General features: G+C 53.4%; 1 protein-coding gene across 14 annotated transcripts in view; it reads right to left on the bottom strand.

The window, feature by feature from the left end:
- The window catches only part of DENND1A (DENN domain containing 1A), a 512085-nt gene that overhangs the window by 9116 nt on the left and 489676 nt on the right, over positions 1-13293 (bottom strand). For 11 of the 14 annotated variants that reach the window (XM_045470412.1, XM_045470408.1, XM_045470411.1 and 8 more), the window contains one exon: positions 11334-11422. In XM_045470412.1, coding sequence (XP_045326368.1) covers positions 11334-11422 — 89 coding nt within the window. Of the gene's footprint in view, positions 1-1701; positions 9175-9246; positions 11132-11329; positions 11423-13293 lie in introns of those variants that run through there. The other 3 variants (XM_045470422.1, XM_045470420.1, XM_045470423.1) reach the window with 3 other exon arrangements.

Below are 13293 nucleotides of genomic sequence, written 5' to 3' on the forward strand. Positions count from 1 at the left end.
CGCTCTGCCTGCTGCACTGACTGAGGTCTTGAAGACTTGGCTCAATGGGCCCTCTAGAAAGTCGCCCTGGAATCCCCAGCTGGAGCTTTCCCCTTAGATGAAGCTAGCTTCCCCTTGGGCTGAATGTTTTAGCACTTCATCCATACCATTTAACCTCTTGCAATTCTGTTTCTAAGTCGAGTTCCTCAAGGGCAGGGGCCTGGCTCCTTCTTCTCTTTATCCCCACATGGGGCACAACATTAGTGCGATGGAGGTTTGCAGTCAAATGTCTGGAAGCCAGTATGCTGGGGAGATGAGGCAGCCCCCATCCATGTCACCCACCTTTCTGGAGCCCCAGCACAGCACCTGTCCCTTTCATCAGCTTGGGGCTACGGTATAAAAGTGTCCCCTGAGGTTCCCCATCTATCCTCTGAGACGTTGAGGCTGCAGAGTGGGACCACATTTGGGGGTGAGGGTGTTGAGTACATAGGAGCAGGCAGGAGTCTTGGAAAAATGTGTAAAATAATATCCACTGTGCCAGGGGCTTTACATAGATTATTTCCACCCCTCCCAACAGCCTAGCAGGGAGGTGTATCACTGTGCTGATTTTACAGAGGATGGGACTGTCATTCGTCTGTCCGTCCGTCCGTCCGTCCATCCAACCATCCATCCATCCATCCACCCACCCACCCACCCACCCACCCACACTTCCAGGTAGAGGCACTTCCCGAGTGCTAGGTGAGCACTGGGCATCGCTGTGAAGGAGAGAGAGGTAACCACGTGACCTGGCCAGGGAGTGACAAGCAGAGATTCTAGGCCAGGGCCCTCACTGTCCCGTCAGCCGGGCTGCTGGGAGAGGCGTACGAGGGGACACACACCTCTGCTTAGGTCAACCTGAATGAAGCTCTTTGGTGTCCCTCAAATCCATCCTGAGCGCCCTTCCAACACCCATCCAAGTATGGTCTCCTCCTCTGGCTTCGACCAGAAAGCAGCAATCACAGCTTGGCACGTGAGCCGAATGCCAGGAAGGTCTGGATTCACAGAAGAGCAAGCAGCCTTTGTGCTGGGCTGGACCTTGGCCTCACTCAACCCGGCTGCCGTCGTTCTCACCCCTGTCAGAGTCCAGGGCCTCCCCACATTGGTGTGGTCGCGTAGCAGGCCTGCAGGGTGAGAGGGGCAGGAGGGAACCACCTTCCCTCTCCAGTCAGCTCTCCTGGCCTGGCCAGGCCAGCCGGGCTGGACGGTGGCTTCCACAAGAGGCCCAGGGTATCTCCGGAACATGCCGTCTGTCTCTCGAGAGTGATGAAAACTCTTGCCAGGTGGTTTGGTCAGATCAGAGTGTTTTCAGGCTTCGGGCCACATGGATGATGATGACGACGCAAGCTAAACGCTGGCCGTACAGTTTCCTTAATTCCTTTATCACGTGCTCACTTGGCAGAGAACGCTAAGGCTCAGAGAGGGCCAGTCGCTTGCCCAGCGTCACACGGCAGCCATAGGTGGAGCCAGGAGTCTGGATCTGTTTGACTCCAAACCACTTTGTGATCCCGCCTCTTCAGTTCTGTGTATCTGAAACAACGCGATAAGGGGCAGGGTGTGCCCCCTTCCACTTTTAATAAAAGGTGAGATTTCAAAATAAACTGATTCAAATTCAGCTGCTCATGTCCTCCTCTGAAACACAGAGTCAGATATTTGTCAGAGATAAAGGATGAATCGTTGAAAATGTCCAGGTTTAAATTTTTTATTAGCTTAAGGCAGAATACGGGGGGGAAAAAAAAGCGTACCTCTTCCCTCATTAACCCAATTCAGCTAGTAGCCTGCAGTCTGCCACCCACCACTCGCCTGGATTTGATTACACACAAAGAGCTGTCTGTGAAAAGGCAGGTCGTGGTGAACTTGGCTACCCAGCGAGGGGCTGCCAGAGTCTTGGCGAGAAAGAAAGGCCCGCTGTCCATCACCATTCAGACCCCATCATCTCCCACGGCTGCTCCTGCCTCTGCCCACCTCATCTCGGAGTTCCCATGCAGATGACTTCCCGAACCCTTTCTAATGTTTGGTTTAACGTGTCGCCGGTTAGCGCACGCGTGTGACAGTGGTGACAGGCGCGGCTGTTCCTTTTTAAATACCATGTCAGAGACACGGCGTCAGGAAGCGGGGACGTGCTCTGTGGCTCTCCGCCGTGCCGGGATCGCATGGGCTTATTTTTTAATGAGGAAGATCTGCATCTCGAGAGTTTTTTTCATGTGTCACATCGCGTGGACAAATCAGCAGCACGTCACGCTGGCCCAAAATGAAATGCTGACAAATGTAGATATTTCAAATTTAATTGACATTTAAATGTACTTGAGATAAGGAAGGGAAAAATCAGCAAGGACTTGGTCTCCAGAGGTAACAAGGGGAGCCGGTGATCATTTTTTAAAGGATCATTTCACTCCAGCACAAAGGATCTTCACTTTGTAAATGGCCGCCCTGGCATCCTTTGATTACAAGGCTCCTGTTGGGCCGATGAGCGGGGACGGGCCCCAGGACAAGGCCAGGTCCTGCCAGCCCAGTAGATGTGCCATTCTGTGCAGCTTCCCATCACCCCCCCACTTCCCAGCCAGATGACCTTGGGAAAGTCATTTTACCTCCCTGCACCTCAATATCTTATCTGCAAAATGGGGGTTCTACAGCCCTCCTGATGGTGTTGTCACAAAGTTGAATGAAATTATTCGTAAAGGGCTTGGCCTCATGCCCAGGGATAGTACATACTCAATTACTATCCATATGCCACATTCACCTGCTAACAGACAGATTCGGGGCATTTTCATCTGGTGTAGGGTCTTCCCTAGGTGTTCAAGGACGAACATAAGGTGGCTCCTGCTTTCAAAGACTTTCCTGGTCAGGGTTAGTGGTCCCCTAACTGGTTAGGTCAGGGTTAGGTCCCCTAACCTAGAGGGTTCGGGTCAGTTGGGCCTATGGTAGCACATCACAATTCCCACGCCATGTGTTGGTGGTATAGGGGTGAGCGTAGCTGCCTTCCAGAACTCCCATGCCATCTCTCCATCACCATAACACAGGACCAAGACTCCAGACCACACCCGGGCATACGCATAGATGAAAACAATAGAACAGAGCCCTGAAGCAAGTCAGAGGGTCTTTGGGGGAAACAAGTTGGTGCACAGCCCCCAAGGGAAGCTCCAGAACTGCACTGGAGCTATTCTCTGTGTGACCTGGGTTAAGAGCTAGGACCATTCTCAGGGAGGAAAAACTGGAGACAGATACAGAGCCTGCTGGACACTGGATCTTTGCACTCAGTTGTACGTGAGGATCTACTCTAAAACAGGAAGACTGAATCACTGCTGTCATGAGTCAAGATCACCAGCAGAGGGTGCTCTTCCTGTCAGGTCAACTGGTCTGGTGGGGATGGGTGGGTGTGAGATCAACTTTTTCTCACCCCACTGGGAACGTGCCCTGCCAGAGGGCAGTGGGGGGGGGGGGGTACCCCTGGTTCAGGGGCTCTTGGTTGAGGCTCCATGCGGGAGGTGATGTGGGAGCTGGGCTTCCAATGCTGAGTATGGAGGAGGCTGCAGGATGGCCTGGAGGGGTCTCTGGGAGGAGTGGGCACAAAGGGCTTGAGGTCAGGGCGGGAGTTTCAAGAAAAGACTGGCAGGGTTGGTAGGGACCAGGTGGTGGAGGAGGGCCTTGAACCCACAGGAGGACTGAGGTGACGTGCCAGATTAAGGGGTGATGTGAGGACTGGGGAGGGGGCCTTACTGGCTTGGCCTCATCTCTTTCTCTCTTGAGAGGGTTGGCTGTACCCTTTATCTTTCCATTCTTCATCATTCCATCTGTCTGTCAACGTTTATGTTCATTCATTCATCCTTTCTTTTGAAAAATCACTAGTGTCAACTTCACATGTTCCATACCCATCCCCGAGACGCCCTGAGAAGTCCTTCCCAGTCCTTCTCATAGGCAGAGAAGCCCGAACAAGGACCCAGGCTTCACCTTCCCATTCTTCAGGCTCTTTGGTAGAGAGAAGACGGGGGTGGGGACACCATCTACACATTTCCTACCCAGAAGAGAAACCGTGTAGACTGTAAACAACAAGTAGCCCTCACCCCAAGGACCGCCTCTGCCTGCCCTGAGCCTGAGTCTCCTGTGGGGGCCCTGGGAGCAATGGTGGAGGACAGGGTGTCTGGTGAGAAAGCAGTGGACGTGGCCATGGGACCCTGCAGACCTAGATGCACATCCGGGATCTAAGGCCACCATTCCACCTGTTAGAGCCTTGGTTCCCTCACTGGCTGAACAGGTGAACACACCTGAGCCGTGATGACTTTTGGGGGTGTGGGGGGGGGGAGAGTAGGTTAACCAAGGTGACATGTAGAAGGGCTGGGCCTGAAACAGGCCCTGAGAAAGGGTGACGGGACTCCTGGAAGAGGGAGGGGCTCAGGAGAGGTGGCAAAACTTTCAAAGGAGGCTGAAAGCAGCAGGTCTTGGGGGTGGAGCACCTTCTCTCCCGGGGGTGCGCTAAAGGCTTGGGTTCTCAGCTGGAACTAACTCTCCCTGTCATGACAGCTCCTGGGAGGGCTCCTTCCCTCTGAGCGGTAGGCAGAAGTGGCTGGGGACAAGGGAGACCTGTGTTTGCCTGGGCCGCTGCGCATCCCTGGGGACTCCTCAGCAGTTCCTTCTTTTCCGGTCTGGGCTCAGGCTCCACGTCTGACTTCTGCTGTGTGGCTTTGTCTCCAGGGCCCAGAACCTACTGCTGGAGAGGGGGAGGGGGGCCTGAGTGGGGTCAGGGGCCTCTTTCACATTGCTAATTGGGTCTGGGACCCTCTGCTCCAGGGTTTGAACTCTTGGCTGCTCAGGGAGTGGGTCCTGGCAGGCTGCCAGGGGGTCAGTACCGAGAGAGCTGTCCCTACCCCTGGGGCCCAGGGCCCAGCTGGCATCTTGGAGACTTGCTCCTGGGGCTGATGGCAGTTTCTGGCTCTTAGATGGCCTGGGCGGGACAGGTGCTGGTAGCTTCACAGTCACACCCAATCATATTTGGCACACAGTAGGCGCTCTTTCCACATTTGTGGTTAACTGACATCCCTTCCCCATCTCCAGGGGGCTATGAGCTATAAGCCTTCAGTGATTCCCTTGTCCATTCATTCAGTAAATGTCCCCGAGCAGAGCCCTAAGCTAGGCTCCAGTCTGGGAGTTGAAGAGGCACATGGCCCTTGCCCTGGAGGGGCTCCTAGACCCCTGTGTGTGTGACATAAAGAGCACAGCCTGCGGAATTTCTCCTTGGAGAGAAGGATTCCTGGGGCACCTGGGTGGCTCAGTCGGTTAAGCATCCGACTCTTGGTTTCGGCTCGGGTCATGATCTCGTGGTTCGTAAGTTCAAGCCCCGCGTGGGGCTCTGTGCTAACAGTGTGGACCTGCTTGGGATTCATTCTCTCTCTCTCTCTCTCTCCCCCTCTGCTCCTCAGCTCATGCTCTCTAAAAAAAAAAAAGAAAAAAAAGAAAAAAAAGGCAAAAAGTCTTGCCCAGGGTCTCTGGCTGGCAGCTAGTGGGCAAGATGCTGACCCAGGTCTGTCCCTGGCACCAGAGTCCTAGGCCACTGCCCTGGCAACAGTTCACCAACCACACCCCTGGGGCAGCTCTGGGCCTGGGTAGGAGGGAACGGGGCTCTAACCCGCTGTGCTCTGTGGCCAGCACCACCAGGGCTGTGCTGAGCCCTGGTCTTGAGGACACGGCAGGGTGTGGAACATCGTCTTTGGCCAGAGCACGTGTGCACCCGGCCCAAAGAGATACAACTGCAGTGTTCTGAGACCTCGTCTGTGGGTAGAGCTCTCACTAAATGCTTCTGGCAGCTTCCTCTGATCTTATTTTAATCTTCTGGGGCTTTGGGTGCTGGGGTCACGCAATGCAATTTGGATGATCAGACTCTACAAATTCCAAAGCAGTGGGGGCTGGCCATTTGGTGCACAGACTATGAGCCCAGCCAGCACAGCCTGCGGAATTTCTCCTTGGTCAGAAGGATTCCTGGGGCACCTGGGTGGCTCAGTCGGTTAAGCATCCGACTCTTGGTTTTGGCTCGGGTCATGATCTCGTGGTTCGTAAGTTCAAGCCCCACGTGGGGCTCTGTGCTAACAGTGTGGACCTGCTTGGGATTCATTCTCTCTCTCTCTCTCTCTCTCTCTCTGCCCCTTCCTCACTCACTTGCACTCTCTAATAAGTAAATAAACAAACAAACTTAAAAAAAGGATTCCTAATGCAGCCACATGCTCTTCTGGGTCCCTCCAGACTCAGATTCGCAGGCAGTCCAGAGTTTTGGTGGGAGTACAAAGTGGTACAAATCTTTCAGCAAGTTATTTAGCAATTTAGAAATTTGCCTCTATGACTGGGTAAGGGTACAGGGCAGTGACAACCTCTCAGGGTCTCAGCTACTTCTTCTATAATATAGAGCTAATGATACCTTACCCTCACTCCCAAAATTTCTTGCGAGGATTAAATGAAACGGTGTATATAAAGTGCTTGGACAGCATTAATGGTAGTGGTTAATCATTCCATTCCTTATGACGATATCAGATGAGAAAAGTTTAAGAACAGGGGTATTTTTTTCTGGCGTTTCACGTCTACAGATCCAATCTAGAGCAGTGTACAGATCCAATAGGAGGGGGCGTGGTGAGGCGGCCCACGCATGGACGCAAAATGTGATCTTGGCACAGTCACGCACGGCAGGGGTTACAAGGACACGGGCAAGTCCACAGGGCGGAATACTGCAAGGACGCTGCAGCTCCACAAGATATATATAGGAAAAAGACCGGAGGGGAACCTGCAGAAATGCTGGTAGGCAGGGAGGTTCAGAATGATCTTGTCTCTTTTGCCCAACTTCTGGATTGTAAGGTTATGGGGTTATTTTTATAGACAAACAAAATCACTTGAAAAGAGCAGAGGCTGTACAGATCTGGCCAGCGAGGTGAGCAGGGCAATGGCTGGTGGGCCCTCGGTGCCTGAATCCTGACCATTCCTACTTAGTACAATGAAACTTCAAATACGCAGCCTGCAGCCAGTCAGGACTCCTGTGGGGGTGGTGCCTGGCTCGCCCGCTGGAGGGGAGACAAAGGTGTGCCGTCAAAAGGGTTCAGGCTCTGCAGCTGGTCGGCACGGGGCTCGTCTCTGATCTATACTGACTGCAAGCCTCTTCGCCATTAAGGCTCAGAAGACAGCCCTACCCTTCTGGGTTGTCGTGAAGATTAAGCGAGGTGGAGGCTGTACGTGACTCTGTCTGTACCCTCAGCAAGTCTGCGAGGGCCACTGCCCAGCCCCCACCACGGGGAACAGATGACGAGCAGCCCGGCCCACGAGAGGCACCTGGGGACCAGCAGGCCACTCCTCTGTCTGCACACCGAGCGCCATCCTGAGGGGCGGGCGGTACTGAGCCCAGCGCTGCCTTTGAGAGTTTGCCGCCGGCTCCTTCTAAGCGTCACGTTGGATGAGAAATTCTCCGATACCTGGCAGGCCAAAAGGAAAATAAGTTGGGGCCTGACAGCCATGCACACTGCGGCCGAAATAGCCTTTAACAGGCGGGAGATGGGAAACTCCTCGTGCCCACCGCAGCCCCCACTGTCCTCATTACTCACAGTAACTCATGGTCATACTTAGGTTCGTAACGGAAAAGCTTGGATGGTATCGAAGAAGGGGTGAGGCCTGTGTTATCAGACGGCCGATCGCACCATTTTCTAGCCCAGAGACCTTCAGCTGGTTCTAGAAGATCTCTCTCTGAGCCTCAGTTTCTCTGTGAGAGGGGAAAGCCACCACCTACCTTTCTCAAGCTTAAGGGATGGTTCAGTAAAGGTCGTAGGCAGAAGCACTCAGGCACCAGGGGACACTGCTTCTTTGCCAGGAAGACGACTGAACGCCTCTAGATCCCAACTTCAAGGAGCCAGACAGAGAGGGTAGCGTGTGGGGCAACTCATCTTAGGACACAGAATCACCAAAATGACGAGGGGACCCCGTGGGCAGCAGAGTGTAGCGGAGAGAATGAAATCAAGTAGCATGTGGAGTCCTGGCCCCGCCACCTTCTGACCAGATGACCCCGGGAACACCGGTCAAACGCGTTTTCTGAGCCCTAGTTCCCATTCGGTGGAAGAAGAAACAAATACCCGCTGAAGAGGGCCTAGAACACAACAGGCGCTGGGCTGTGCTTGCTGCTAACTGGTCTCTGCCCCCCAGCCCGCAGTGCCTGACCCCTCCCAGCCCTGGCTCTCCCCCTGGGGAATCCTCAGGGCATTCTGGCAGCCCGTTCTGAATAATAATGGAAGTAGCTAGTACTTCTGGAGAAGAAATAGTCACTGAATATTAATTAGCTGGTGTTAACTGAAAAACAGAGGGAATGTTTTCCCCAGAAATCTTTCTGAAGTGTTCCTCCAGTTGTCATCAGACGGTTGTCAGGGGCTGGGACACCCACCTTTGATTCGGAAAGAGCATTTGACATAGGAGAGAATTTCATTTTGGAGAAACGCAAGTCAAAAAAGAATTGGCACGGGGATTCTCTTTAAAGGCCGTCTTTAAAAGGTCCCAAATAGCTCACACCTGGTAGGGTTTTGAAGCTATTTGCTCAATGAATGGATGCATGAATGGACAGATGGACATCATCTGGAAAGAAAGAACTAGAGTCCAATGGGTGGGCCAGCCAGAGAGCTGGCAGCCGATATTCCTGGGCCTTGATGAATTCCAGACTCCAAGCTGCTGCGGGAGGCCAAGGAGACTGTCTTATTGTTAATCAGCTCCATCTTGCCGTCCACAAAGTTAATTATTTAATGGTCTATTTGGAAGTGAGAGTTGGGGCAGAAGCCGGGAGGACGGAACCTCTCGCTCCACTTCAAAGATCTCCTGTCTCTTGCTGCCGTCCGAACCCTCTAAGTTGCCGATGCACTTTGATATTCCCAGCGGAGACAAAGATCCGTGAGTCCAGAAAATCCAGGCCAGATTAAAGGGCCAGGCACCGAGTCCACGTGCCCCACACGGAACCACCGGCAACAAAGGCCCATTAGGATCTGGCTCCTGCCTGCCGGCTTGTCTTCTCGTGTCTCCCAACACAATGCTGACAGATTGGTGGAGCTGCTTTCTTTCCCCCCCAGAACAATATTTTATGAGGAGTCTGTTTTATTAAAATATTTTCCGCTGGATGCTTCCTGTGTTTCAAGAACTTGGTCTTGCCAGCTGGAGCTGATGACAGTTGAGAAAAACACATCCAAGTGCTGTTGTGACATGGCATTTGGAAGTGGAGGAGCACAACGGGGGTGGGGGGTGGGGGTGGGGAGGTGGGGGGGATGGGTAGGCAGCATGGGAAGAGATGCAGGAAAATACCCCGGTTGCACCAGAAATGTCGCTGGTATTAGGGGAGAACAGCACCCCTCCCCCCCACTAAAAAAATACGAACAGAAACTCTTGGAATAACATCCCCAAATGTACTTCTCTACCACCTGCAGGGCTGGAGCTGCCGTGGCGGACAGAGAACCTGCCATTTGCGTTCTATCACTGCCAGTGAACTAGTGCCCGTGTTCCCACTGGTTCATTTCAACCCAAATGTTTCCGGAACAGAAACCTAAAACAAGGCGTATTGCACAAAGAAATGAAAAGTGATACCGGCGCAGTTGGGCTAACGACCAGGATGATGGGATGGCCAGACGCTGGCTCTGGGGCATGGACTGAGGAGGCTTCCCCTATCACTGGGCTGGGACAGCAGCGGCATAAATGAACGAAATCAGGAATTCTAACCTCTAATTGGTGCCCTGGTCACAAAATAGGAAATGGTTTTCAGTAAAACGTGGAGTGTTGTTAGCTCTGGGTGCTCTTGGGCATGCACGGCGACTCTAGGCTTGCATTTCAGTATCTACAGACCCACAACTCTCTATCCCAGCACGGTGTCTAAAAGGTTTAGCCTGGTTTTAAAGACGTGGTTTTAAAGGAAAGTAAACTAATTTCATCTCTTCCTAAGGAGAAATCTTCAGGGTCTGAGGAACTCTGGAGCCATGGAGGACTTTCTCCACATGGGGGCAGTCATAATCCATGCCAGTCAGAGCCAAAACTATTCCTTAAGATTCCCACCGTCCTATTGTGCAGAGGACAAGTTGTACCTACAACCAACTTCAGGACTCCTCTCTTCCACAGTTCGCATAACCAAGCATCTCTCAAGATGTGCGTGCTCGCGCGCGCGCACACACACACACACACAGGCCATCTCCCATTGCTTTCTGGGCAAGGTTGTGTAGGCCTTGGTTGGCTGGTTCTGTAACAACACGGTGGCCTCCAGCAACGCCATACTGTAAACCAGAAATCCTGGAAGAGCTCAAGTGTGCTGCAACCTGGGTTAGGCCACAAGTGGACATTTCAGAATTTCTTCTTCCTTTTGGCTCCTTTTCTGGCTAGGGCCTGCCGTTTCCTTTAGCTTGTTTCCTGACAACTTTTCTGAAGGTAGAGCAGACAGGAGGCGAGTTCCTCGCCTCAGCCAAGGGACTTCAGGGTCCCCGGGGCAACAGTTTTGGTTCCCCTAACAAACCCTAGACGGAGAGGCTTTCGTGGACTTTTTCAAAGCATCGCAGGAAGCTGGTGTGTAGCTGCTGAGTTGTTTGGGGAGAGCCCCAGGGCTGTGGGCCTTGGGACAAAGGGAAGCACTCCAGACAGTTCGGGACTTGGGGCCGTGTGCCGCTTTAAGCCTCACATCATCCGGGCAGCTCAATCTCAGGCGTTGCTTGCCCACCTGTCATCTCCCTCGTCTATCCAGCATCTGTCCTGCATCGATTCTGAGTCGGGCCCTCTGCTGGCTTCCGGGCAGAACACCCAGTGCCTGCCTGCAGAACTCTGGGCCCGAGGGGAAGTGGAAAAGCCAAGCCCTAGTAAAATAAATGCTATGGCACAGGTGAGCAAAAGTACTGACGGGTGTGGGGCGACGGATAAGGACTGTCCTGGGTGTAAAGCCAAGCTTTAGAGACCTCGAGCACCCCAGGCCTAGGAGGGTGGTGGCCCTTGTTAAATGGGTCAGCTCCTTGACCAGGTTCCTAGCTCTCTCCTGCTGACCTTATACCTTTGGCATAAGAAAAGGCCCGGAACCTTCTTCTGAGCCTGTCTGAGTACGCTCTGGGTGTCACCACTCAAAATCCAGCCCAGATGCCTGGCTGGAGGCCTCCGGGGCCTCCCGCCGGCATGAGAACTGCGAGCAAACACCGATGCGGAAGATCAAGCCTAGCTCCCCGACTGACCTCTTTGTTGAAACACCCGCTCAGGGCTCCAGGAAGCCTTTCAAAGGCCAGGGTTGCAGCGTGGACCCCGCAAAGGCCTGGCCCACTGGGCTCTGGCAGAGGGGAGGCGAGCGACGGGGTACTCACTGCTCGGGGCTTGAGACGGACGTCCTCCGGCCTTCCACCGTGATGTTGCTCTTTGGTCTCTTTACCACATGTGGACGGGGAGGGCGCACCTGCAGCGGGCACAGAGGGAAGTCCCCGAGGAGTGAGTTGGAAAAGCCACACAGGGACATTCCACACATCTAGATGAGCAGCCCCAAAACAAACGTGGAGGCATTTGCATAGTACAGGCTACAAAGCCTCTGCTTCTCGTGAGAACGTGGCACTGAGTGTGCAGCAGATACCTGCACGGGAAATCCGTGGCCTATTTAAGTGGGAAAGGTTCTTCTGAAGAGCTTGGTCTCCTCATCTACAAGGAGGGGACAGCTCCACCTGCCCCCTCCTTGCGGGGCTGCCGTGGGAGTTCGACCAGACACCGTCCACGCAGGACCGGGATGCGGAGGCCCTCCTTGATGGTAAGTCCCCCCTCGCCTTCTTCTAGAACCCTGAAACTGGTTTGGTACAATGAAAAGGTTTCACTCGGGCTTTATTTCTAGGGTACACGTGCTTATTTCCTTCTTTTTACAACTGAATTACAGGATGCTTATTTTCCTGAGGAGGAACGGGGAATAAAGCAAGTGATAGCCATCACCGAGCACCAATAAAAATCATTTTTCTGTTCCCCAGGTTGTGTCCGTGCAGTCCTCCTGAGCACGGCTCGGCCTGGATGCCACACACCCCGTGGGGCTCCTACATTCACGGGGACCTAGCTTGAGGGTCGGTGGTGGGGGTGCGTGACAGGGAAGCATACAGCTTCCTAATTCACAGCTGGCCTGTGGCAACAAGATGTGGGCCCACAGAAAAGGACACCTCCCTCCTCCCCCACCAGAGCCTGTGATGGGAGTTAGGCTAAGAATTTCTAGGTGTCCTTAGAAGGATCCTCGTCTGTTCCAGTCCACGTTACGTGGCTTTAATTTTGGCCCCATCATCTCTGAACATTTCCAGTGCCAGAGAGGGACTGGAGACAGCTAAACCAAGAAAGTCTATCTGTGACTTTTGTTGCCAATAAAAATGCCTGGACGTCCCCACGCAGAGGGCTGGCTCTCTCTCTGCAGATGAAGGGCCAAAGTGGATACAATGCCACAATTTGCTGAGGTCCTCAGACAAGACAAGGAAGAGCACACACATATTCCGTTTATTGCCCCCCCTTTCCTGAGCCTCCTGCTCCCCACCCCCCAGCAATTTGTGGGCAACACAGCACAATGGCTGAGGAACACAGATTACAGAAGTTGGCTGCATGAAAGACAAGTCTTTATAGAGTCTCATCAAGCCCTCAGGTCTCTGCATGTCTGATCTAACCGAAGTTTTTCCTGTGGAGTGGCCAGTCTGATCTCAGCCTTGTTTGGCAAATCAGACACACGGTAACAGCCAAGTGCATTCCACGAAACTTGTGGTCTTCCCCCCACCCCATTACCCCCCCCCACCCCCTCCACCAGGGTTACTCTGAATGAGGATCCAACCTCCCCCTCACCAGGGTTACTCTGAATGAGGATCCAATGAGATGGTCGCGGGAAAGCACCAGCAAGGAGTCTGGCACCAGCCGGGCTTCCCCGTGACCTTATCAGTAACAAAAAAGAGGAGGAGGGTGGGCTATCTCTGAATTCGAAGATGCCATCCAGGATGACCCTTGCCTAGCATCCTGCTCCGTGTGTAGTGTTACAGTGGTCACTCAGCAAGACTTTGAGGAACAGGTGAATGTTGCTGCTTGGAGTCTAAGAAGCGCATAATAACGTCGCTATTATTGTTACCACGGTTATCAGAACCGTGTCTGCTCCGAAGCAGACGTCCAGGCTACGTCCGCTCAAACTCTGAACCGGTTTCCCCGCCCAGAGCCAGACTCCTCTCCCTCTCGCTGCTGCTCAGCAGGATCACAGGGTCGGAATGCTCCCCCAGACTTTTCAGCACAAAGGCGGATGTGCAGCGTGGGCTGACGGAGCAGTTCTGC

This window comes from Leopardus geoffroyi, chromosome D4 (genome assembly GCF_018350155.1).
Source record: "Leopardus geoffroyi isolate Oge1 chromosome D4, O.geoffroyi_Oge1_pat1.0, whole genome shotgun sequence".
Classification (NCBI taxonomy): Eukaryota; Metazoa; Chordata; class Mammalia; order Carnivora; family Felidae; genus Leopardus; species Leopardus geoffroyi.